The sequence below is a fragment of the Poecilia mexicana genome, unplaced genomic scaffold, assembly GCF_051168715.1.
Source record: "Poecilia mexicana isolate PSO_F unplaced genomic scaffold, ASM5116871v1 scaffold_5, whole genome shotgun sequence".
NCBI lineage: Eukaryota > Metazoa > Chordata > Actinopteri > Cyprinodontiformes > Poeciliidae > Poecilia > Poecilia mexicana.
In genome coordinates, this window is record NW_028263374.1 from 8,134,671 (window position 1) to 8,162,038 (window position 27,368).

The 27,368-nt window shown below is 39.5% G+C and overlaps 1 protein-coding gene across 2 annotated transcripts in view; it reads left to right on the forward strand.

Moving 5' to 3' along the window:
* The window catches only part of ptpra (protein tyrosine phosphatase receptor type A), a 34,514-nt gene extending 7,146 nt beyond the window's left edge, over positions 1 to 27,368 (forward strand). The window contains exons 2-22 of one of the 2 annotated variants that reach the window (XM_015002576.2): positions 7,436 to 7,482; positions 8,533 to 8,614; positions 8,711 to 9,004; positions 16,182 to 16,272; positions 16,462 to 16,535; positions 16,963 to 17,099; positions 17,561 to 17,651; positions 17,852 to 17,928; positions 18,033 to 18,069; positions 18,161 to 18,258; positions 18,487 to 18,606; positions 19,545 to 19,711; positions 19,807 to 19,942; positions 20,036 to 20,185; positions 20,301 to 20,394; positions 20,848 to 20,924; positions 21,029 to 21,163; positions 22,004 to 22,129; positions 22,295 to 22,470; positions 22,675 to 22,810; positions 23,349 to 27,368. In XM_015002576.2, the coding sequence (XP_014858062.2) occupies positions 7,462 to 7,482; positions 8,533 to 8,614; positions 8,711 to 9,004; positions 16,182 to 16,272; positions 16,462 to 16,535; positions 16,963 to 17,099; positions 17,561 to 17,651; positions 17,852 to 17,928; positions 18,033 to 18,069; positions 18,161 to 18,258; positions 18,487 to 18,606; positions 19,545 to 19,711; positions 19,807 to 19,942; positions 20,036 to 20,185; positions 20,301 to 20,394; positions 20,848 to 20,924; positions 21,029 to 21,163; positions 22,004 to 22,129; positions 22,295 to 22,470; positions 22,675 to 22,810; positions 23,349 to 23,423 (2,394 nt within the window). In that variant the 5' untranslated portion in view covers positions 7,436 to 7,461 and the 3' untranslated portion in view covers positions 23,424 to 27,368. The remainder of the gene's footprint in view (positions 1 to 7,435; positions 7,483 to 8,532; positions 8,615 to 8,710; positions 9,005 to 16,181; positions 16,273 to 16,461; positions 16,536 to 16,962; positions 17,100 to 17,560; positions 17,652 to 17,851; positions 17,929 to 18,032; positions 18,070 to 18,160; positions 18,259 to 18,486; positions 18,607 to 19,544; positions 19,712 to 19,806; positions 19,943 to 20,035; positions 20,186 to 20,300; positions 20,395 to 20,847; positions 20,925 to 21,028; positions 21,164 to 22,003; positions 22,130 to 22,294; positions 22,471 to 22,674; positions 22,811 to 23,348) is intronic. The other variant, XM_015002577.2, reaches the window with a different exon arrangement.

Consider the following 27,368-nt stretch of genomic DNA (forward strand, 5'->3'; position numbering starts at 1 on the left):
GGCAGAGGTGATTGTGAATCAAGTTTCATTGTGGCCCGGGAGCCATCCTTTTGGCTTGGAAACCCAGCTGAAGGTCACAGTGGCTTTTGTGGGGAGGCCATGGGTTTGCGCCTTTAGATCCTCTCTGTGTCCAATGTGGGAAAGCTTGAGAGGCCCCTGGCATCTCCTGTGAGAAACCCCACAAAGCGGCAGACACGGAGCAGAGCTTCAATGACTCACCAGTCTCGCTCATTAAAACAAGTGAGTTTTCTTGATCCATTCATGCAGCCTGACGGGCCAAGAATCATCATCACAGGCTTAATAAGGGACAGCGCGGTCACTCTCGCCCTTGTAATTAGCCGGAATGGCAGCCCCACGCTTTTCGTCATCTTTTTTATCAACTCTGCCAGCTTGTGAATGAAGCCAGCGGGAACACAAACCGCACCAGCAGGGAGTAGTATCCCTCAGAAAGGGAAGTCCAGAGGATTGTGGCTGTTGTATGTGGCACCAGGGACATATAATCTGTGGTCTGTTTCGGAGCAGGAGTCCTCGCAGGCCTGAGTTAGGCGTACTTCGGTCTCCTGTGAAGAGAAGCATTCACAGCGATCCTGTTGCCTTAGACCCCTCTCCCCCCCTCCCGCCCTCTCTCAGTGAAGACATAGAAACAGTATTAATATGCCATGAATGGAGACAGACAGACAGGCATTATCCAGCGCTGCAGCAGCTAGTGGAGCAGGATGCCTTGTAAGAAAGCCAGAGGAAATATTTCTCTGCATGAATGATAAGTCCCTTTGATAAGAACTGCTTGTGTCATATCGGTGTGGCCGGGAGGCTCAGAGTCCATCCAGCCTCCATCTCCTGTCTCCTGAGGACTTTCAGTACATTGTACTTTGTCTTCCAAGTGATCTTAATGTAGATCGAAAACCCTCAAATTTTCAATCGCAAGATTTTGCAAAGCGTCGACTTCGACCAGTTTCTGATTTCTGTTTGAGATGATGCAATAAGAAGATACGAGGATAGTCTTAAACACTATGTTCTAATCTTCCTGCTGTAAGCAGTGAAAAGTTATTAATTTTATGAGCAGGGGTAACATCAGATTGCTTTTCTGTCTGCAATAATATTTCTCTCTGAGCCTGTTTAAACAGAAGATATGGCTCAAAATCCAGTTTCCGTTTAACTTTTTTCATGTTTGAACTTGATCTTACTTTTTTTTTTATCCCTGAACTACGATAAAAAGGGTAGAGTAAAAAAAAATTCTGCTTCCTTTTGTGACAACATCTGTACTGAAGAGTATTGTTGTTTCTGAAGTCTGGTAGTGCATGGTGTGCTGTTTGGGGAAAAAATGAGTCGTGTTGGGCTGTATTTTTCTCTGTCTGCTGAATGTAGTTCAAAACATGACCGAATGTAATCATGAGCAACAAAAAGTTTTGTCTCCAGAGATCCATACAACACTTTAGCACTCTAATCCCTTCAAATATCAATTTGAACCAAATTTCACGTACTTGGGTTATTTACTGCATTGAAGATTTTGTCACAAAGGGGTCTAAGGTCACAAATAAATCCACAGTAACCAAAACCACCAAATTTTGAGTTCAGTCGCCGTATCAAAAAGCATCCTGCGCTGCAATGTCCTGGCCTTTTTGTTGTCATGGAGATGTAATTGGACTTCCTTTATATTCGTCCTTTAAGTGTCCCTTTTACTGCATGAATGAAATGGGAAGGGAAGAGCCAGGCCCTTTCACAACTGTGTGATTGCGCTAAAAAGAGCCTAAGGAGGATTTTCATTAGCCAGCAGAGCTCATTAAGCACAAAACCTCCACAGCAGCGAGAACCTGCCGCAGACCGTCCTCTGTGTTAGAAATGAAATTGCCATGATACAGGAAATCTAAGTTTTTCACTACTTTGAGAAGATGTGAACTGTGTTATCTCACATGGATCACAATATGCAAAAAACAGAAATTCTTCTGGAGAATTTATGAATAATGCATATTTTATGATCCCCATAGGAACAATTGTAGGATTACAGAAACACGGAGACGGGTAAATTTGCACATAAGTCTTTACCGACCGTTTCGGAACAAGTTTTAATTTAAAAGGTCGATACGGACATAGCAAGAAAAAAGAAATTCAAAGCTCGCATGTTTCCTGACTGACAGGCGGTGGAGGAATTTTTTTCAGGAGAAAAAAAACAAGTTAAGCATTTTAAGCTCGTTGTGCGATTCGGTAAATTCGTGTCGGGCCATTAAACTCCCTCACACAACACGAAATAAGCCTATAAACATCTACTTCTTACAACTGAGAAAACCTTAAAATAAACTAATCATTAATCATTTTTACTTTGTGTTGACATCAAACTGTAAAGAAACTGTAACTGAAGTAAGCAGAAAATTAGACAAAGATGCATCTCTGCATTTTAAATGGCGAACAATTATTATTTTTTTTTGTTTATTTTTATTTTTGCAAACAAAAGGGTTTGATGAATGGCACTCCCTTTAGCAGATGTCTAAAATTAATAATGCTGATGGCAGAGATGGAGGAAAACAGCTTGCATTATATAAATCACTCTGCTAGTGACCGGAATCAGTTGATTTTCAGATTAGTTTGACTTATTTTGTCCTTTCGGAAACTCGTCCAGCCGGACACCACTGACCGAGCTCTAACTTGCTAATGCTGCTTTCCCTTAATAACTAAAAATAATAATAATATAAAACAAACTGTACTTTCTTTGTTGTAAATGTAAATGTCTTAAAACTAGGACTAAAGAGCCGTCACTCTCTTGACATTTATATGTTGTAAAATCATATAGATGGAAGTATCTGTACAAATAAAACCCTGAAGAGAATTACAGAACAGTTCATTTGCTTCTTTACAAAGCAAATGACAGCTTAATAACTTTTTTATTTTTATTTTACAGCTCAGCATGTAAAATGCAACATACCCCGAGACATATTTTTTTTCTTTAAGATTATTTAAAAATAAATATTTCCATGTTGATATGCTGTCATGATTGAAAATTAGTACACCCGGGGGAGGATTGTGTGTTTTTCAAGCACAGTTTGAAAGACACATGAATGTTTAAAATAACTTTATAAAATATTTTTTAAAAATGTAACGCATTTCAAATTTTAAAGCAATTTAACTTCCGGTGAGCAACAAATAATTTCTTCTTAATGTGGCTGACGTCACCGCAGGCGCCAGTGACGAGAACGCCATCGGTCAGTATTTTGATTAAACCTCAGACGTTCAGCTTGATGTTTTTGACTGTTAAAGTCAAACTGAACACTTTGGTGATAAAAGATTTAAAAAGATCTCAAAGCCAACAAGTGGAGGAAAGTCAAGATGGCTCCCAAACGTCTGTCATCCTCAGAGCAGACCGCAAGATGTTAAAAGAAGTCTTTGAAAACCCATCAATGTTATCAAGAACACTACAGCAGGATCTTGCTACTGTAAAGGGAAAAGTACATTCCTTTGCTGTCAGACATGGGACATGTACAAGAAGGAAACGTTGCCCTAAAAAAAAGAGCATGAAGGTCAGATATCCTACAGCTGAACGGGAAGCAAACCTCCCTCAGGTCGATGTCACAAACTGATCCTCGGTGATTACAAGAAGAAGTTTGTGGATGTTATTTCAGCCAAAGGTTTGGGGATGGCAAAGTTTTGTCTCAATTGAAAACCATAATTTTTGTTTATCTTGCTTAGAAGGTAAAATGAGCTTATTATTGGTGTTTAAGTGAAATCAAATCATTTTCTTCTCCAGTGACACAAGATAAGTTTAGACATAAATAAGTGATCGTTAAGAGCTGTATCAATAAAACGATGAACTGAATATTAGGGTGTCTGAATAATGTTTATATCTGTAAAGCTCAAATTTGCTCTTGTGAGTTTTAAATTGTTAAATTATTCATACACTTACAGTTACTACAAAAGGGATTTTTCAGTACTTACTGTAATCAGTGTCTCCCATGTTGACCTGGTTGTCAGCATTGCTTGTTAGCGCTTATGTGCTCAGTGATCGGAAAGAAAAAAAAAAAAAAAGATTGGATTTGTAATTTATGAGTGTCCAGTCACCGATCTGAGCCGGTCAAGCATAAAATCAGCCAGTTCCAGCTGATATCTCTGCATGCGTGTCTCACTCCAGGCCATGAAGCTCCAAGCTGGACTCATTCATATATGCCTTTTTGTTTTTTTCAATGAAACATTTTCACAGCAGGACGGAAAGATGCAAAGACTGAATTTTAAAAATTGGCGCAAGAATGACAAAAAAAAAAAAAAAATTCAGCAGTTCTCGTATCAGCAGGATTTATCTGAAAATACTGAAAAATGCGTAAAAAGTGGCACCTCAGGCAACAACAGCTCTAAGGTATCCAGATGGACACACTGTCCTTGAAATTATTCCCTTCAACAGACTTGAAAAATCAGTTTTTTTCTTTCTTATCCATTAAAGCCGTTGAACGTTTGCAGCTTAATAAGGAATATCATTTAATGGATAAATGAAGATAATCTTGTAAATCCTTGCTGCGGTATTCAATCAGCTTCCTCTGTTAAATAACTTGTAGTAGTATCTCTTTTGCATTATGTATTCTTTAGGAACTGAAAATCTAAATCGGTCAAAATCAGAATTAGCAGGTCAAACCTCTTTCGGTCCTCTTTGCTGCCTCTGCGTAGTGCTGCGCATGAAATCTGCTGCAGAAGTCTCTCCATTATCTTCACATGGGTAACAGCGGACAAATCCCCTGTAGTGACTTAGTTTTTGGCCTTGCAAAATGCTTTAAAATAATAATAATGATGATAATAATAATAATAATAATAATTAATAATAAATTAAGAACAAAGCCCTGAAAGTTGCATGGAGCTGATGTAGTTAAATAAATGCAGACAGTCCTGTTATTGTAAAATGTTGTTCTCTTTTATTATCTTTCTACCGTCCACGATACCATTAGTTACGCATTAACTATGGATTAAAAAGAGTAACTCAGTGGATAAGTATACAAACATCCATTTAATCAATGCTTTTATTTACCGTCCACCCTTGGTGTGAATCGCACAAACACCAAGAGCGCACCAGAACCTAAAAGTGTCCCAGATAGAAGCACTTCCCGACCAATCCCCGATAAATAAATGATGCCCTCCATCAACGTATAAGACGGCTGAAAAAAGATTGCCTGCATTTACGCTCACGCAAACTGGAATACGACATCTTCTAAAGAGACCACAGCACATCAAGATTCATCTCTGGGGAGAGATACTCTCGGCGCTGCACAAGCTTCCAGATGGGAGGGGGAAACAAAAAAGGACAAAAAAAAACAGGAGCCCTCCCGGGTCCGAGCAGCATCTGGGACGTAGAAGTTAGCAACAGGATTGGCGCATACCTTTTAACACCAACGCATCTCTCTGCCTCGGGACCAGAAACAATGAGTCATGGTCCCTTATGAAAAGGTGACTGAAAAAAAATCTTGCTGGTGACAACACCCATCTGAGTTTATCCTGACACTCTATAATACTAATTTGATGAGAGGTCAGTTTGTATTGACGGACAGTAAGGGTTGAGCTTTAGTACATTATTTGTTTTTCAGGGACAGTGTCTCCTCTACAGGGCTCTTCTTTCTTTCTTTCTTTCTTTCTTTCTTTCTTTCTTTCTTTCTTTCTTTCTTTCTTTCTTTCTTTCTTTCTTTCTTTCTTTCTTTCTTTCTTTCTTTCTTTCTTTCTTTCTTTCTTTCTTTCTTTCTTTCTTTCTTTCTTTCTTTCTTTCTTTCTTTCTTTCTTTCTTTCTTTCTTTCTTTCTTTCTTTCTTTCTTTGCGAAGTTTTATACATTTTGCAGATGAATTTTAAGCTAAAAAGAATCAATAAAAAGGGCGTCAGCACAGAGCAGATTTACAGTGGTATTCATTCATATCCATGTTATAAGACTGAGTTTAGTGGACATGCTGATGAAGTATTCAACCAGTTTTGCTAAATCTACTTTAACTTTAAAAATAATAATCAGACTAACATTTGGGATACCTGTACAGTGATGAAAAAAAAAACAGATTCTCAATTTAATTTTATATCAATAATGGAACAAGTTTATTTCAATATAAGATCCACGGTGTCCTACAGATTTATATACATTTAGAAGGCTATAATTAATATTTTAAACTCAAACAAAAAATTTAGGAATAATACATTTTTAATTGGAGGATAGAAATGCATCCCCTGTTGCCACATTTATCTGGCACCCTTCAATATGTCTGTAGAAAGTGGTTGAAACTGATTTAAATGGTTCCTGTAATTAAAGTTCTTATGGATAGTAATAGCGCTTTAAAATGAAAGCACTATTAACACAGCATCTCATAGCTGTGAATATTTGAGTTGGATTGTTTTTTGTGAAATAACTTGGTTTCTTTGTGCAAAGCAAATTAATGTAACCATCCAAAATAAAACTAGGATGACTGGAAAACGTACACATTGTTTTCCTATTGTTTATGTAAGAAGGCCTCCCTAAAAACAAGTTTCATATTAAGCATAAGATCCGCCGTCCAAAGCTGCCGTTCTTGAATTCCTGATCCAGAGTTTCAAATGAGGGGTTGAATTGTTTTCTGGATGCAGACAGTTGTCAGCTAAGTGGAGGCATGAGTTAGTGATGGAGAATTGGAGAGCAGCAATTTGATTTGTAGGTTAATAGCATCCTCATTGACCACACAACTTGCTCAGCAGGCCCAATTGGTAGCTCCAAACAGAGAGGGGGGGGGAGGACAAAACAAAACAAAGTGTAAGCACCACCGTGAATGAGCTCAGTTCCAAAACGGCAGAGCCTCAGATTCTGGCAGCGTTGGAGCTTTTAGCGCCCAGTTCATCCTCTCTGCCCACTGATGCCATAATCCTGGATGTAAAGCGTCGGGGTTTGTTTGTGTGTGGCGGCCCTGCGGCGTTTGGCTCAGCTCAGTGTCGAAAAAGCTGTTTTTAAGTATCACTGTAAGCAAGAGCAGGCAGGCTGAATTATTCCAGGGTCAAGACCGATTAGATCCAGGGATTATTGCAGTGCAGTTAGCCTCTGGGATGAAAAAAAAAAAAAAAGACTTGACAGTTTCCTAAACTGTTCAAGTCTCTCTGTCCTCCGCTAGCTGAGCCGCATATGAGCGTTGAATGGTTGAATAGATCCTCTGTTATAGCAGGAATCTTAGTGTGACACTAATTCTGGTTTTGGGCATGCTCTGAGCAAATAAAGCTCAGCAATGGGTAAATATTAATGGAGTAAGGATGAAACATGAGCAGGAATTAAGATCACAACGATGCTGTTTTTAGATATATCGGTTCTTGTAGTTTGCAGATTCTGGTGTTTGGTGAAGGGAACTTTCTTCTGTGCCAAGCTGTTGCTAATGTGGAATAAAATCTGTAGCTTTTCATCTTGACAAGCTTTCAGTAAAAAAAAAAAAAAAAAAGTAGCTTTAATGTTTTGTTGTTTCTGTTGGTTTCCAGGACCAAGTTGTGCGAATGAGTGACTGATGCCAACTTCGCTTCTTCAGGTAAGCTAAAGCTAACCCTGAGATCTCATATGTTTTTTCTTTCTTCTTAAAATTATCTTGCTTTGGGGTTTGTATGTAAGATGTGAAATATTTCCTTGTGAAACATATTTTATCATCAAAATTTTGTTTTGATTTTAATGCATTTTCAGTCACCATTAAAATATTTTTCGAACAGTTTTTTTTCTCTCTCTCCTTAAAATTTAAGGTATTACTAACATTTGAAAACAAACGGCTGCATGATTGGCGTTTGTAGCAGTAAACAGTAGGGTTGCTGTTTTAAAAAATTTTAAAAGCAATTAATGAAGTCAGCTGTAATAATCAGTTAATTACTGTCAGAAAGGCCCCGGTATTAAAAGTCTTTAAAAGGTCAAAGTTTTCCAAACGTATACACAAACAGCAACCGGATGGAAATAAACATTTTGTTATTAATATCTGCCCAGTTTACTTAACAGCTCTATGCTGATGTTAATGCTGATATGTTGCACTTCTGTGACATCATTTGCATTTCAAAGTGCTTAGTTTTGAGCTGCAAATTTGTAGTAGAAAAAAAATGAAGTGTTTTTTCATGAACTGGGAAAGTGTTTTGTTTGTAGAAGATATTGTCATTAGTTGGAAAAAAATGCTGCACTCTGTGTATGTTTCCCATAGAATGTAGAAACATTTCGGAAGTCTGAGATTTTCCGAATGCTGCCATCATTTCCGAATCAGGCATATTCCAGGTTGGAATCTCAAAAAGATTAAAAAGAACAGCTTTGCTCTGAATCGTTCAGCGTGGCGTGTTTGAACAGCTAGCATTCCTCTGCAGAGAATATAGCTTCCCTTAGCTTCTTAAACTTTTCCCTTTAACCACTTCTAAACACTTTAACAAATTTCTCACTGAAGTGTATTTTGTACAAACCACTAATGATAAAGCATGATGAGATTTACTAGTTTTGGGCAGTCGGACATAATCAAACTTATAATTGTCTGATTTCTGCCACCACCTGATTTCTCACTACATCTTTGTTTTTACTGATCGACCCGTGTCTCTTTTGTGTGCCCTCCCTGCAGGGCAGAATGGGTGTGTGTCCCCTGCTCCTGCTTCTTGCTGTAGCCCTCGGGGCCACAGCCCAGGATCCACAAATCACCACAGGTATGAACGCCACCCACCGAAAGCACAGTTACATGGTGTGTTTGATGGCTCACACTTACACACTCCGTCCTTTTGTTTTGTTTTATGCTCTTCCAGCTCCTCCTGCCACACCAGCACCCACCACCCAACAATCCAACTCGAACGCAACAACCATCCAAGGAACCACTACAGTCGAACCACCAACAACAAATTCAGCAGTAGAAGAAAGCACCGCAACAGAAACACCTGAAAACAATGATAAAAACTATGATACCTCCTCCAAAGACACACCGACAGCAGGTCCTAATAATTCTTCAATATCTGATGAGTTGAATTCGACTGAGCCTCCTACCAAACCAGCATTGTCCGCCATAACAACCATCACAACCATCACAACCAAAATCCCAGACGGTAAGTGCTTGATACCAATAATATTTCGAAAACACTCGCATCACTGTTTCCAACACACACACACACACACACACACACACACACACACACACACACACACACACACACACATTTTGGGTTGATCTATGCATCCAACTTTGTGATACAAGGATCGGCTATAGTGGAAACTAGGGATCGGCCTTATGAATGGCATATTTTGTAGATATTTTGAAGGAGTTATTGTGATGTAGTTAAACATTTCTTTTTAACTGTGGACCTGTTACAGCTTACAGCTTGAGCTTCACACACATTACTATAGAAATAAAATGTACTTAACAAAAGGACTGGAAACCTTATAGTCCTAACTAATACACAATAATAGTCCACAGTCATGTTTTGTAGCATAAAGCAAGAAGAAGTTAGAAATGAATCAAACAGACCAGTGGCAATCCCAGTTTTGGATATTTGTGAGCAAAGTCAATTAGTTTACTCTTACAAGATAGATAATCCTTAATGCAGACTTCTTTCTTTTGCTGCTTGCTATATGATAAAACATTTGCATCACTCATCTCTAGCATATAATCTGTACAACGAGCCTGTTAAAGGATTTAAAGAGAGGGAGTATTGTGTAAAATCGACGCACAGGGCAACCTTCCCTTATAACTCCCCCAATCAGCTCCTGCAGGCTAGCGGCAGCAGCAATTAGAAAACACCTGGAAGTAGCTCATCATACGAGCTACTTCTCAGCGCAGCACTCTTGTTAACAGCATAATGAGAAGCATTGTTTTGACGACGTGCTGAAGGCAGAATGTCAGAAGCTTCTTAATGAGGCTCAATTTCAAGGCGTCAAATTTCTTTTAAGTCATGTTTGATATTCACAGCATTTAACAACTGAAGGGAACATAGTAACTTGACTGTGGTATAAAATTTCACTATGTGGCTGTAAAATACCATCCATCTAAGACAAAAACTCTACAGGGTTACCATGGTGGGACGTTTGAAGTGCATCTGAACAATCTGAAGCGCACCATGACAGAATAGACAACTGGATTATCATTTTATTTTTTATTTTTTGGCATCATGAAGTGATTGGTACCCAGCTGCCAGAACCATCTTCTGTCTGGAGTTTTTTTTTTTTTTTTAAATAATAGAGGCATGTTTTTTCCCCCCTTTATGTCACAGCTCACAGATGTGTTTCATCCTTGAGAACAGCAGAGATGTCAAACACATTTCATGCACTGTTCTCCAAATCAGTCCTCTGCAGAGCCTCTCCGTGCCTCCAGTGGTTCCGCAATGCCTGCTTAATTTGTGAAAGTTCACATTTGAAATCAAGTCTGATCAACTTGAATGATGATTTAAAATTGACTAGAGGCAGTTTAAAGATGGGTTAAGTAAACGAGACTTTAAATATTTAAGCAGATCTTTAAAGGCTTTTTTTAAAACTAAAAGCAGATTGTGTACGCTCATTGCTTGTGACATGTCCGACTGTATGTTGCTGCTAATTTGTTTGATTATGTGACTACCATATTTTTCGGACTATAAGCCGCTACTTTTCCCCCACGTTTTGAACCATGCAGCTCATAGCCCGGTGTGGCTTTTCTGTGGATTTTTCTTCAACCACCAGGGGGCTCTTTAGCAGGAAGTGAATCACTGGAAGTCAAAATTGGAAATCAAAGAAGAAAGTGCTAGTTTTAATTTAGAGCAAGCACATGCTAGCAGCGGGCATGACAGAAAAATGTTTTCAAACTTATATGATGCAGCTTTTAAGTTGAAGGCTATTGATCTGGCAGTACAGGAAATAGGGCCGCTGCACGTAAGCTAGGCGTGAACAAACTATGGATCAACGTTGGAGACGGAGGGCGCCCTGATAAATCCAGCAGATTTATCAGGACGCTGCCCTCTGCTGCCCTCTGCTGGGTCCTTATGGAAAACCAAGAGCAGCAGAGATACTAGCGGCTTATATATGTAGGTTTCCTTTTTATTTTTTATTTTCTCAAAAAATTTGTAGGTGCGGCTTATAGTATGATAAATACAGTAATTTTTATTCATTGTTTTGTTGAAATCAGACCAAGTGATTAATCACGTCTTGGTAGTTGTTGGACTTTATCTTCAGGTGATTTTACCACATCTGAATGGAGCGCCTGAGCACACCCGGGTTTTAAAAGTTGATCCTGTTTCGGCTGGATTTGGTTGAAGATTCTGATATAAACCTTTTAGTTTTTAAAAAGCCCTTAATTATTAATGTTGTGTTTATATTGCTCAGATGCATTTTAATGTCTGAAAGCCTTTCTCAAAAAAGGTTTTCACAAGCACATGAGGTTAGAGAAATTTCATATAAAAAATCCTGAGTGGTTTCTGTGTTATTCATGCAGTATGGCGCTGCCAAGAGCAAGTGAGTGAGGCTCTGTGGTCAACATTCAACCTTTAATATTTTAGATAGGTGAACATTTTTCTGCTTTTAGCCTCCGTTGTTTCCGTTCCGGAAATATCCTTATGTGATATGGCTTCATTTGATCATTCACCCACAGGAAAGCCACATTAACAGAGCCGTACTCGCCCACAGGAGAGCAGTCAACGGCACAGCTTTACAAATGCATTTGTTTCTCCCAAGTTTTCTAAACTTTGTCATTGCCACCACAATATAACTATGCAATTAGGATTATTTTTTTTTTTGCAGTTGTAGCACATGACTGTGACATGAAAGGAAAGTTCATGCATCTCAAAACCATTTATTAAATAAAAATCAGCAAAGTGTGATGCATATTTGTACTCTACCCCTTTTTACTCGATATCCAATCATTAAAATCTAGTGCAAACAATTGAATTCACAACAGTCGAATTTGCACGGAGTCTCCCCATTTGCAAATTCTCAGCTAAGCGGTTAGCGAACATTATCCAAGGAACAGCAGAGGGTCAGGGACTAATTGGTGTATATAGTAATGACCATACGAGTTGTAATAAATTCCCACTTTTCTCTGTTTTCGTTATCTCATCTGTTTTCTGTGAGCTTTAGCATCATCCGCTCTGTCCTCCATGTGATGTGCTGCTTCGTCCAACTAGGCTGAACAAACCCAAACATACAGCCAGAGCTACAATGCAGTTGTTTATGTCGAAGTATATTAGACTGGCACCGTCAAAGTTTTGTTCTTTTGTTTTTTCGTTTTGTTTTTTAGTGAGGAAAATTCTCAAAAACAACTTCAAGATCTAGATGTACAAATCTGGTGGCGACATACCTCACCAACATACACCTGCAATTGTAACAACAGGCGTGGTTATCCCAAAAGTATTTGCCGTTTGGTTTTAAAATAGCCATTTTTATCCCATTTCACACCTGTTCACTGTTTTGTGTTGGTCTAACACACAAAATCCGAATTAAAAAAAAAGAGCAAAATTTCACGGTTGTAGTGCAACAAAAAAGGTAAAATGTTGGAGTGTTTAAATCAAGCTAGCAGTTGATGGAGCTGAGATATCTGCACAGTTTTGACTCGAGTGTTGTAAACTTGAGGAAAATGTTTAAAGGTTTTTAGTGACGATGCTTGATAGAAGATGTGACTCGCCCACCCTACTCTTTCACATTAATTATTAATGCTCAATCTATGAAAAGTTCCCAAATCACCCAATTGATTCAGGGCATACAATAGCACCTAGTTTAGTTTAAATTCTTGTGTAAATGAATGATTTTTATTTTTTATTTTTTTGCGACACTGAGCCTGGGAACTTATCCAAGGATTTCATCAGCATCAACTAATTGGCATTATCCAGTCGGTTTGAATAAGACGTATGTGACTCGACTATATAATACCCCTATTATATAACGTGATCGCTTTCCTTTCCGTAGGTATTATGTAATTGCTCCATTGTCTCTCTCTGGACATCCTTGAGCCTGGAGTGGAGCGCAGCGCAGCCAGCCGCTCTAAATGCCATTAGATCCGTCAAGGCTGTGTCAGTTCCCCATGACACTCGCAGCCCTTTGTTCTCACGCTCTCCTCAATGCACATATTGTCCGACGGCGAACACTGAAACGTCCTGCGAATTGTGCGTTAAAAAAAAAAAGCACCGTTTCTGCCTCTGCTGTTCCTAAATGCTTGTCCCAGAAAAGGCAGATGGCGTGAAGTCGAGTGATGCTTTCTGTTCAACAGCTCGAGTGCTAAGGAACTTTGTCAAAGTCAGCCGATGATCTCCTTCCGACGACGTGTCGTTTTTCCAGGAGTAGAGCTGAAATGATTTATTGCGATTATTTGATTGTTGAAATAATTGTCAACTAATTTAGTAATCGATTGTTAACTGGAGTATGCAGATTAAAAAAAAAGACAATTTGCTGATAAATAAACAACATATTCAAAGTAGCAATACTCACCCAGTTTAAATTCACTAAAGGAATGCTATGTTATTGAATTTTAGTTTGGTTTTTTTGTCTGATTTATAAATTAATTGTCAGAATAATCAATGGATTAATGGATTAAAAATGGTGGTTAGTTGCGGCCCTGGCTTGGAAAATCTTTTCTTCTGCTTTGCGTCTTACTGAATCACCAACAGCATACAGAAAGCAGGTGGGTTTTTTACACCAATCAGATCTCATCTTTTGTTCTAGTTGTAGGTGCAAAAGGTCAAAAGGAAGACCACAGTTCTGCCTCCAGCTCCTGCGCGTGGTAGAAATGTGTACGAATAGGTGACCCATTGTAATCTGACGGAGGGGCAGAATGAAGGACACATATATGCTGTGATGTTGAATCTGTAATCATTCTTTAGCACCAACCTCAAACTAAACAGAATACATTTTTGATTTTGATATGCAGAAAGGCTTTTATACCAAAACTTTGAAGTAATTGAAATTACATTGACAGCTCCTGGTATCTGCTGTCATCGTGGATACAGGTTCCTCCTGAGGTGAATGGTTCACCTTCTTGGTTAAAATGTGATTTATCTGTTTACTCTGAGAGAAACCGGGTCATTTCTCAACTTGTTTGGTGTTTCTTTTTTTTTTTTCTAAAGCCAGTAATATATTGACATAATTGATATCCCAATAAGGTTTTTTTTTTGTTACAGAGATACCAAAGAGTCTCTAAACGATACATGATACGCATTTGCAGATAACAAAATCCCATCAAATACTTCATTGTCAATGCCAGCTTCCATTCTTTGTAACTTCAAAGTGCTGTACTGTCGTGCTCTACATTTCGTCAGTATTGCACCAACATCATTGTTGGTGACAGTCTATGGTTTTTGACAGCCACTGGTATTTTCTCCCTACTGGAGTTTTAGCAACAATATACTTCCTGCAGCAGAAGAATTAAGCCAATTAAGAGACTGACTAATGTTCAAACAATGTGTTGCCCAATACTGGTGCTATTTTATTACATGTTTGTAAAGATTACTTTAAATGTCGTTGCCCTGCTACTAATTGTTTTGACTGCGAACGTATTGCTGAAGTTTTCTCTGTATTTTAGAGAATTCTGTAATTCATCTTGTAACACATCATACATGGACAAAACCTAAAGAGAAATAGTTCTCCTGCTGTATTAACTTAAGTCTTTGCTTTAAAGATTTGAACATTTTAGTGAACCGAGCAGCTTTCAACAACCAACACAGTCTCTCTGTCACTGCTGACATCATTTCAATCACCAAATTAAATGTGTACGGCCTTTTTTCCACACATGGTTACAGCCGACACGATCACTGACGGTACAAGTACAACATGTATGAAGAATTAAATTCTGTCAGACTCAGGGATGCTGATACCAATCATTTAAAAAGATCTGGATCCAAGCCCGTACCTGAGATTGAATTGGGACGTACCTAATAGACATCGATACCAGTAATGGAGCAGAAGGATTCGGGCCAGTCTTGCAAAAGGCAGACGGCATAACACAGACTTGCAATGCGATATGCAAGTCTTTTAAATCTCTCGAAAGCTAAAAGGACACTGAGAGCGTGAAGGTGTTCAATCTGTAGGACTGGACTTAATGGTGAACTCGCAGGTTGTGGAACTGAACTCGGGATGCTGAAATATTTTCTTTCAGGTAAATATTAACTCAATTAGCGTCATCTCAGGTTTTCTAATTGAAGAAATGGAACGTCCAGAGACATGTTGGCCTGCAAGATCGTCTGCATAAGGATGGCTAATAAACTTATTATTACTATTAGCTGACATGATCCACATAAGATTTTATATAAAAAACAAACTGGGTAAAAAAATTACCACATTTCATCACAATGTGTTTTTATTCAAACACAAAAAAATATTAATTAATGCCTGCTGCTATTAAAAATGATAAAAAGGGCACAAGCATAGTATTGGTAACATTTATTTATTCTTTTTTTGGTACAAAACTTAAGATAATAAAATAATGAACACTCATTGAATTTAATAATATAAAGCACTTGATGAATGGAGCATCAACTTCAAGGTTTGCCCCAGAAACTCGTTAAGCCTGGTGGTTGGGCGCTACGGCAGTCATTCTTCCAGCGGCTCGTTGTGTTTTTCAGTTAAATGTTTAAAGTTGACAGGAAATTTGAAAATATCTCTTGATAATTATATTATATCTTTTAAGAGAGGAAGATTAATACCTGAACACCAACAATAAAGTCCTAAAAAATGCAAACAGTTCTGAAATACTTAAGTAAAAAAGCAATGCTTTGCCTGGTGGGATCACAAGTAAAGCCTGGTGGCCCGCCAGGCTTGTAAAACACTGGGGGAAACCCTGAACTGTTTGCCATTGGCCTCATATTATATTTAAACAGTGCAGTAGACATGCTCTTTGTAGATTGGCTGCTATAGTGTCAATACAGTGCTACCTGAAGAAGAGTGGTGCTTGGCAATCCTTTGGGATGAACTCCTCGACTCTCTGGAATCTTTGCTTGCAAGGATGCAGGACTTTGAAGTAGATGGCGATTAATAACCAGGTGGTTCCAAGTCCAGTCCTCTAGATCTGCTATCTTGTAGCTTGTAGATGCATCCCTTCGTCAGTACACCATGACTCTAATGAAAAACCCGCATTTGCAGAGCTGAAAGACATTCTGATTGGGGAATATTTCCTTTTGATTCAAATGTATCGAAGCAGGAACGCCCCTCAAAGTTTTGTGATAGCAATTCTTGAAGATGGGATTTTGCTGGTGTTTCCTGCCTTTTTATTCCCCAGCTCTAGTATTGTGCAACTAATATAATATCACTCTGTTTTTAAAACTTTTTCTGTCTCAGATATAGATGACAAATCAGTAATCGCTGTGATGGTGGCCCTGTCATCGCTACTGGTCATCATCTTCATCATCATTATCCTCTACATGCTCAGGTCAGTGAAAGTCTGTTTCTTTCTTTTTTGGGTGGTGGTGGTGGGGGGGTGTTAGCAACTAGAAATGCTGCTGTTACCATGACAATGCCTGATTGACCTACTGCGACACAAGCAGACAAAATTTGTTGCTCTTTTTAAATAATGGATTAAAAAAAAACACTAATTGATTCTATGCTTTGATTTTGACAGATTTAAGAAGCACAAGCAAGCAGCAAGCCATTCCAATGCCTTCAGATTGACCAACGGCAGATCAGATGACACAGGTGAAACGTCCACATGAACATACAGGCTCCGTGTGAACGTAGCTGTTTGGAGTCGTATTCACCAGCAGCTGGATCAAAGTTGTTGATCTGGATTTTAACCCTCATTTGATTTTGTTCCCTCAACTGATAACATTTCTAAGCCTTTTAAGAAGCTTTTTTTTTTTTTTTTTTGCTGTGATTACCTAATCAACAGGGCGACCATAGACTCCTTTTTTTTTTTTTCTGTATTGTTGCCTCACATCGCCCTCTGCTGGGCGTTTTTACAAGCTGCCGCTGAAATGTCTGAGCCAGGTTTCCATGTGGGACGTTGTGTTCTCGTGTTCTTCCACATTATCTCATGTCTTTATCTCGTGTCTCCTCCCAATCCTCCCACCCTCACCCCTCCTCTTTTCACTCTCACCTCCTTCCTTCCCGGCCCTCGGAGCAGAACTCCAGAGCGTGCCGCTATTGGCTCGGTCTCCCAGCACAAACAGGAAGTACCCACCCATTCCCGTAGACAAACTTGAGGAAGAAATGAACCGTCGCATGGCTGATGACAACAAGCTCTTCAGGGAGGAGTTCAATGTACGGCACACTCAAGCAAACATCCTCTGATAACACGCCGCAGTCTGGAGCTTAAAGTAGTTTTTCCACAACTGAAAGTTTTTTGTTTTAGCTTCTCCTGATGAAATTATAAAAACATAAATTGTGATATGCTGAAGCATTGCTGTTAATCGAAAGCCATTTATTACCTGGTTACAAGCAGAGATGAGACTTTCAGAAACCATCAATTTTTTACTAATTGAACTAAATCTGTTAAATCTGAGTGGGGAAAAAAAATCCTACAACAATATTTTAAACTCATCTTTACTCAAAAGAAAGAAGTACACAGATTTTTAGGAGATTGTGGATTTATAGAATATTCCTCTACAGCTTAATAGCCGTCAGATACATAATGTATGTTGACAAAAAAAAAAAATCATCAGGAATCATCTTAAGATGTGAGACTGATGTCTGGTTTTCATCATATGCTTGTTTTTGTTTAGGCGCTGCCAGTCTGTCCCATTCAGGCATCATGTGACGCAGCTTCCAAAGAGGAGAATAAAGAAAAGAACCGATACATCAACATCCTGCCATGTAAGGACCACAGAATGCTGAGTCAGACTTTGACAGCGTTTATATTGAACCACAGTCAGGAGTTCAAGTTGGTTTGAGGTTCCTGACCAAGAGTTAGAAATATTTTGGAGCGTCTTGATTTAACACCCAGAACAAATGATTATTTGAGCTGTTTTTCTTTCTTTTGCCTCTACTCGTTCATAATCCTTCGTCCGTTTCAGATGATCACTCCAGGGTTCATCTCTCCTCTCTGGAAGGAGTCCCTGACTCTGACTTTATCAACGCTTCTTTTATAAATGTTTGTATTTGTTTGACATTTTTACCATAAGAAATGATTCCTCTTTCATCACATACTGCACTACATCCCTAATCTCTCTGTTTTTTGGTCTCCTTCTGTCGCAGGGGTACCAGGAGAAGAATAAATTTATTGCAGCCCAAGGTGAGGTTGGTCGCAGAAACTGTGCCGTAGTTCGGTGATAAACTTGAAAGATTTTTTTATGCTGATTTCTGTGTTTCTCCTCGTCTTCTAGGGCCGAAGGAGGAAACGGTAAATGACTTTTGGAGGATGATTTGGGAGCAGAATACAGCCACCATTGTCATGGTTACCAATCTAAAGGAGAGAAAAGAGGTAGGAGAGGAAGAAAATGGCAGCCTTTATAATAAAAAAATTCAAATAATCAAACTTTGATTTAAATATACAAACAGTTAAAATTGCAGATAAGAAGTAACTTTTAGCATTTTTAAATAATGTGAAGGTGGGAGGAAAGAATGAATAATTTTTTCTTTAAATCTATGTTTGAAGCGCAAACCGCTTGGTGTGAGTTTGATTTTAAATCGTTTTCTGTTTTGTTTTTAGTGTAAGTGTGCGCAGTACTGGCCGGACCAGGGCTGCTGGACTTACGGGAACATCCGCGTGTCTGTTGACGACGCCGTGGTTCTGGTGGACTACACTGTCCGCAAGTTCTGCATCCAACAGGTACCACAACACTTTCATCAGAAACCTTTACAGCGATTGGTGCCACGTTGGACATGATGTGACGTGTTTCAGGTTGTTTCTGATTTGGACACATTTATTGTCACTAATGTCAGTGACACTCCATCTAATGTTGGACATTTTACTAGCATTTTTTATTTTTTTTTTTGTTATGTTTAATTACATTTTGATTCAAAGCCTCTTCATCTGCTGAAACTGCTAAATTAAACGGGGTTGTACAACATTAGGATATATTGTAGAGGCGATAATTTTGGCACATTTTTAATTACCTTACCAGTTATGACATAGACCTACTTTCTTCTTGTACTCTGTGACCTTTCACCTTATCTGCTTTTCCATGAAGAGATGCATGTCCACCACTCAGTTTTGGGTTCTGCTGAAGATCTGTTTATTTATTTATTTATTTATTTATTTTAATCTTGTGGTAAAAATGTTTCTAACAGTGTTTTTGGTAGTGAGGAGAAATACTATCTCTACTACCTCATTCACCTTTTCTAGAGAGTCAAACATTTGACTATGTTGTCACTGAGTGGTTACACTTAGTGACATATTTCTGTTAAAATTGTCTTTTTACACAGGAAACAATCTATTTTTTTCATTCTGCAGTGCCAGACGAACACATCATCCACATTTAGTAAAGCCTAGTAAAGCTGAATGTCCTGTTTTTGTCAGAAAAGATTGTCCAAAAATATTTGCATGCCTTAAAAAGTTGAAAGGCTGGTAATAATTTATTTGGTTTTTGACTCAAACTTATATTTGCTCTTTATTACAGCAATTGACTTTGGTTTAATGACAGAAATGTGTGTGTGTGTGTGTGTGTGCGTGTGTGTGTGTGTTTACTTCATCTTGTATGTTCAAAACACACTAGAGGACTTTGAGTTTGTGGTTTGCTCTCTGATCTGAGGTCTTCTGTATCCCAGGTGGGCGACGTGTCGGGGAAGAAACCTCAGAGACTCGTCACTCAGTTCCACTTCACCAGCTGGCCGGATTTCGGGGTTCCCTTCACTCCGATCGGCATGCTGAAGTTCCTCAAGAAAGTCAAGAACTGCAATCCTCCTTATGCAGGCCCCATTGTTGTTCACTGCAGGTAAGTGCATGGCTTAGTTTTGTGTTTTTTAGTTTTTTTAAGTGAATCATTAGATTGATTCATACCACTTACAAGATGGCATGCCTGTCTGACAGTGCGGGTGTAGGAAGGACAGGTACCTTTATAGTCATTGATGCCATGTTGGACATGATGAATGCAGAGAGGAAGGTAGACGTGTTCGGCTTTGTCACCCGGATAAGAGCCCAGCGCAGTCAGATGGTCCAGACTGATGTGAGTTTAGTGTCGCCGCTTGCTTCATACAGCGAGTGTTTCGTAAAGCGGCATCAGTCATGAGCCATCTCTCTCCCTCTCACTCCCCCACAGATGCAGTACGTTTTCATCTTCCAAGCGTTGTTAGAGCACTACCTGTTTGGAGACACGGAACTAGAGGTGACCTCGCTAGAGTGCCACTTAGCTAAACTCGGCGCTAACTCACCCGGAGCCGGCTGCAGCGGTCTGGAGGCCGAATTTAAGGTCTGCATGTGTGCTGTGATTCTTCGCCTGTCAGTTAAACTACATCCTCCTGCAGAAAATGTGTTTGCATCAAATAAAGAAGTGTGTTTGTAATGAGCATTTTCGCAATCTCCAGAAACTAACATCCATCAAGATTCAGAATGACAAGATGAGAACGGGGAACCTGCCTGATAACATGAAGAAGAACAGAGTGCTGCAGATCATTCCATGTGAGTGAAGCAGCTTCTGCTTTGTGGTGTGGGGGATTTTTAATTCTGTTACAGTGAGCAATTAATCGCATAATAAATTAAAACGAGCTCAATAATTTCTGGGTGCATCGTAATCCCTATTATTTATGGTTTTAGAGTGTGTGGATTTTTCCCTCTGTTTTATTTGTCGTGTTTTATTTTGGATGTTTAAAATATCTTCCAGTTTCGGTGTGAAGTGGTCTTTGCAAAAGTGAAGTTTGTTGGTGTTTGAGACAGTGAACTCACATTATTATTTCATCATTGATATGACACACTTGAAAATGGTCAGAAAAACAACATGATCGTTTATCGTGATAACTACAATTTATCATCCAGCTAAATCGTAACAGGCCTACTTGCGCCTAAACCCAGTCATGAAATCTTTCCAGCTTTTTCGCTTAGGATAAAAATACACCTGTGCTCTTTTGTTGACAGATGAGTTTAACAGAGTAATCATTCCAGTCAAACGAGGAGAGGAGAACACGGACTACGTCAACGCCTCCTTCATTGATGTGAGCGTGTCAGAAAAGCTTGTTTTGCGTCTTTAGAGTTTGAACTTATCCTTCCCACTCCGGACATTTTTAATTCCCTTTTGTTTCTCTCTGGTCAATCACAGGGTTACCGTCAGAAAGACGCCTACATAGCGAGTCAGGGGCCCCTCACGCACACAATAGAAGACTTCTGGAGGATGATCTGGGAGTGGAGGAGCTGCTCCATCGTGATGCTCACTGAGCTGGAAGAGAGAGGACAGGTGTGTGTGTGCGTGTGTAAGAACTGCAATCTGCATCTAGGTATTAATTGGGGTTTTCATCAGGATAATGGTTCAGTAATGGGTTCAGGAGCAAAGGGAGAGATTTGAGGTGCTGACTTGACCTCCAAATTTCCCATTTCAAACGGGTGTTTGTGTGACATGCTGGACAAACGAGTCCAATCTATGGATGTGCAACATTGAAGCTTAAAGGATTTGCTGCCAACGCGTTGGTGCCAAATGCCGCTGCTTGCCTTTGGTCTGGTGAAATCAGTGCCTCAGAAGGCCAGGGCTGTTTCGACTTATTGACGCTATTAGGCAGGTGGTCATAATATTATGGCTGATCAGTGCATGTCTCAGATTAGGCTATCATTTAAACAGATTTAGACTGCATAGATAGTAGAGGTGCAAGTAATCAATTAATGACTTGAGATCAATCGAAAGTTGATTTATTGACTGATTAACAATTAATTAAGCAGCCATTTTCTTAAAAACTGGAGTTTTCTCTTTTATGAAGAAAAAACTCCAGTTCGTCATCTTTTCATAACATAACAGGGAACATTTTTCATAATACACTAATTTTAAAAAAAAATCATTAAAGTTTAATATTTTGTACTATTATTTTACGGCACATTATTAATTATTTCTAAGCGGATGTTGCCAGTTAATCGATTGGAACTAATTTGAACCTAATAAATTATAAATAGAAAATTATTTGCAAGTCGATTAATTGTTTGCATCCTTAATACATGCAGTTAAAATTACAAAACATGCCTAAATATTTAAGCTACCAGGACGTTTTTGTGAATTTCATGATGTTTGCATCTCCACTGTGTCCTGCAGGACAAGTGCGCTCAGTACTGGCCCAGTGACGGGATGGTGTCCCACGGGGACATCATCATTGAGCTTAAAAGGGAGGAGGAGAACGAGAGCTACACGGTGCGCGACCTCCTGGTCACCAACAGCAGGGTAAGGAAGGATGCCAAAATGCCAAAAAGAAGACTTCTTCCTTGCTAACTTTGAATGGCTGCATTCAGCTAGCATCTTAAACTCTGTTTGAACTGGAGGTAGTTCAACAGTGTCTTGGCCTTGTAGTATGTGGGAAAGGATTTTTGTTTGTTTTTTTTTTTTCAGTCCGTTTTTGTCAATCATGTCCAGGAGAACAAGGCTCGACTTGTGCGCCAGTTTCATTTCCACGGCTGGCCAGAGGTGGGCATCCCTGCGGACGGTAAAGGCATGATCAACATAATTGCTGCGGTGCAGAAACAGCAGCAGCAGTCTGGCAACCATCCCATCACTGTGCACTGCAGGTATGAAGATAAAACACACAAGCGCATGTATTTTATTCTCTTATTTTAGGAACTTTGGAGAAATGGTTCTGAAATCTAAACCGCTAGCAGCAATGATTCTGTGTGCCACGATAAAGCCTGTGGTCTTAGAAGTCATTTTTTTTATTACTTATCACAGAGAGGCTAGTCAAGCTGCTATCTTTGACCCGTGATGTTTGTTTGCAGCGCCGGTGCGGGCCGGACAGGGACTTTCTGTGCTCTCAGTACGGTTCTGGAGAGGGTGAAAGCAGAGGGTATCCTGGATGTCTTCCAGACCGTGAAGAGCCTCAGACTGCAGAGACCGCACATGGTGCAGACACTGGTAGGAGCCTGTCAATCATTCATATACCTCAATCCCACAGAGAGCCTCTGGAGTACCGTCAGGAGGAAGATGAGAGACACCAGACTGACGATGAAGATGAGATGAGTGCTGCTGTTAAAGCAACCTGGACTTCCTTAACAGAGAAGCAGGCTGAACGAGTACATGGGATTACTCCTGGAGATCCCAATTTCTGTTTTTATAATCATTTTAATATTCAGTTCAGTTCATCTGTTGCCTTTACCCACTTATATCAGTGTTTTACCTGCAAAGTCATAACCATCAAAATTAAGAGAAATAAACTTGAAATCTATCCCTATGTAATTACACCTTTACCAAACCAAGGGTCACGTTTTAATCAAATTACTGGAATTATTTCCAGTTAAGACGCTTTTTACATATTGTGTACACATATTTGCATGCACTACCGTTTTTGTGCGCAAACAAGCTCAGGAACATCACATTATGTATCGTAAACCTTTTTAAATGCAGCCTGTGTCGGTGCGTGCGGCTGACGTTTCCTCTCCCACCGTCTCCTCAGGAGCAGTACGAGTTCTGCTACAAAGTGGTCCAGGAATACATCGACGCTTTTTCTGACTACGCCAACTTCAAGTAGGGCCTTGCAATGGACGGATCAACAGATGGATATCCACATACACTTATTACAAGTATAAGCGTGTACCAGAACACACACACACACACACACACACACACACACAAAATGTCTTGCAGCAACTGCATTTTCCCCAATCTCGTGGATGATGAAGACGGACTGATTGCGCAATCAGCGGATCGGAGTTACCACCCGCCTGAAAAGGGAACCGACGTCTACGCCCGAAGGACAGGGCAGCGCAGATGGACACAAAATTACTGAGATGCCTTCTTGAATCTTTTGTAAGGATGTTAATGACAAACCGTCACCCTTTTCTTGCTTTACATAGTCACACCCTCCCCCTCCCCAACCAACAAACATGTATATATACTTACTGTGTTGCATTTTATCACTTTGTTTTCAGACACAGTTTTGAGTTTGGCTGCATTTTTCAAGTGGCACCTGTAATGTATTTTATTGGTATATACAGATATATAAAAATATAAATATATATGAATACAAACCAAATGTTTTTGGTGGCTAATGTGCAACATCAAGCGTCAAGATAATGATGTTTGGATTTATTTTAATTTTTTTTTTTAAGTTTTATTTTTTAGGGACAAAGACTTAAGAATATTTTTGACTTCGCCTGAGCCTCACTGTAGCGACAGGTAGCAGAAGTTTCATCATCTCCCAGTAAAACCCTGACCTGTTTTCCACTCCCACATGTTGCTACACACACACACACACACACACACACCTACACACACGCGCACACACACACACACACACCTACACACACACACACACACACACACACACGCACACACACACACACACAGGGTAATAGCCATTTCTCTGCACCTGCCTGCACCATCTTATTTGGCAAATTGAAACCTCCACGACTTTTTTTCCTTTTTTTTTTTTTTCTTTCGAGGGGTGTGAAGCTGATTCGCTATTGCAGATCTGAGTTTCTTTGACGTAGCTCATAATCTCAGGTTTTTCACGCACACAAAAGCACCCATCGACTGTCGTGAGAATTTTGTGTGCGTTTGTGTGTTTTACGCTGAAGTATAAGCTGGCCGAACAGATCCACTGTGTTTTCCCGTTACTGTCTGCTTTGTGCCAAAGTCCTTCACTCACTCTTGTAGCTCTGAAGTCTGAGAAGCTTAACCGACCTCCTGTTGACTCTCAGAACAAACTATCCGGCGGCGGTGAGACGCATCCATCCGGAATCTAGTCTGGCTATTGTAAAGCTTTGACCTGCCGATACCGATTCTAGCCGAGTTCCTGCAAGAACTGTGACAGAAGAACATCGTTGAAGACATTTTTCTAGCCTTCCTGCAGTGAACAGTCAATAATTAGAAGAGGCAAAGTCACACTCATGGGAGAGCAGTTACTGTAAAACTACTTCAAAACTAAGGCAAAACGATTACAGAGTTAGCAGAATTTAGCATCTTGTGTTGGCGATTAGGATTTTGTTACTAAAACAGCGCTCTACACTTGTGTCGCTTATGATGTAGACACCCTACCTTCAGTCTGAGATTTGAAAGCTCAGAAGAATAAAACAGATTTTTTTCTCTTTACGTTTTTCTCGTAGCCTGAATGAGCCGCAGACATTTTCTGAAAACTTCACAGGAAGTACTGTCTCCTACTTTTGTGTGTCTTCTGACTTCACTGGAGCTAAACATAGCAAAGTTCAGCTCTCCTTCCTTCATTTGCTGTGTCTACACCGAAGAGTGGTGTTGTTACAAGATAGGTGTGACGCCTTTACCAATCAAGGAAGGTCAGAGTTTTGAGTTTCCGACCGCCCGGTCACCAGGTTCTCTAATTAATAAGTTGAACAAGTGATGTGATCTATGGTCTAAAATGCGTTGAGCATCAACACCATGTTTGTGAATGAGCCAAGCCACAAACGCAACCACAACGTTATCGTGTTATTGGACTCAGTAAGTTTTACACATTTAGCTTCGTTCTTTTTTTCTTTTATCTTCAGAAACATTCATTCTGCACTTATCACTTCTTTGGTGGATAATTCCCATTTATTTCTTACGTTTGCTCAGATTTTAAGATTCCCTTTTTTTTGTTTATTTGTTTGTTTTTAAATATTATTTCACCTGAGCTGTAGTGACTTTACAACCAAGTTGTTGAGGCTCTTCCCTTTGCGATTGCAATGCAAGTCAAATGATGTCAAATCAACCGTGAGGATGCTCCTAATTTCACTCGAGTTCGCTTTGGAAATGGCCGACATGAGCATTGTTTGAATTAACTGGTTGTACAAATCAGAGTTTCTCTTCCTCTCTGACTGAACTGGAGGTACTGAGATAATATTCCTCAATGGGAGTCTTTATTATAATTATTATTATAGATCTGTTTCACACCAAACAGTCTTCGTCGTGCACAATCTACATAACGTGAACCCCTCTGATGTTCTTTGACCTTTGTGAAAGGAATTAGCACAATCATATTATCTTCCTGCGATTGGAAAGTGCACGCCTAATTCTGAGAACGGCTGAATGCGTCATGTTGTTTTCTTGAGCGCTCCCGCAATATTTGCACTAAAATGTAAAAGCCCTTTTAAATTGACGAATCAAACGAGAGGTAGGGGAGAAAGAGAGAGAGAGAAAATGTGGTCTCGGCGTTCGAAGACGGAGGCCGTCTTTAAATTTTTCCGACGCTCCTTCAGGTCTCAGAGCTCCCCTCTTAAGAGCCATATGTGGATCCAAAAGTAGCAGATAGTTTGACCGTTCACTGAAACTGTGCATCCTCGTACATTCTTTGTGTTAAAGCTGTAAAAAGTGCCCGCACTCCGTCTCTTAAGTGCCGTGCTCCTCCTTCGTTTGTGCTGCCGTTTACTTGGGGCTGTTATTTGATAGAAAAGTGGATGTTTTTTGATTTTTTTTCTTGTATCTGTGCTTAAGTTACACGGGTTTGTCGCATCGTTTGGAAGCCAATCGTGACACTGTGCCAACCCACATATGATCGAACATTAAAACTGAATTAAAAAGTGCCTCGATGGTAGGTTTATAAAGAAGGTAGTTGAATCTCCAGGCTTTACCCTCACAAGTGGAAGCAGTGATTTTTATTCCCACTCACCCCCCTCTTCTCTACATGCACCTCCCCAGCCATCGCCTGTCCAGCCGATGGGGAATCCGTTGTGAGGCATATCGACAGGGAGCCACAATCCAAGACTGTGTCCAGTGTCCATCACTCTTCTTCACATTCCCTTCAGTCGCTTCCCTTTGTACGAGTAGACGAGACTAATACCTAGATGCTTTCGTGGTAGATTTAATTTTAATTGTTCTGGCTTCATTTCCATATCTGTTGAATATGGGTCCATGACGGCTAATCAGTTGTGGGTTTCTATGAGTAAATATGTATAGTTTTTTTTTTTTTTTTTCCCCTGTAAGAAATATAGTTGCTTCTTTTATCACAATAAAATGGTTTTGATATGTCCGACGTGGGCGTTTTGGGAGCCTCGACGGAGTCAAAGAGAAGCAGCCGAGAGCATATAGTCCACCTTCTCGTCCCCCCTCGTGTGTCTGTTATCTAGCTATTCCCCTCTGATCCACTTATTCCTCCAACTTTGTCTTTGGGACAGTTTAAATGGTCCACTTTCACCCTTCTTTTGTACATAATGTAAGGTTATTTATATGTCAGTGTTGTCTGCTGCCTCGCTTGTTTGATTTCTCTTGTTCCCTCAACCCTTTTTTTTTTTTTTAGGTGTTAACTGAACTGTATCGGGACCATTTTGAAATGTTAGACGTTTTTGGCCATTTTTAATTTGGTATAAATGTCTTAAGCAAATTTTGTTTTGTTTTTTTCTCAAGTTTGTTTCTAGTGTTTTTGTTATTCATATATGTACATATATAATTATATATATGATAAAATTATATATAATTATATAATGCCAAATGGCCTTTATAAGCAAGATACTGTTCAAACCTAATAAAGTGCTTGAAATTTTAA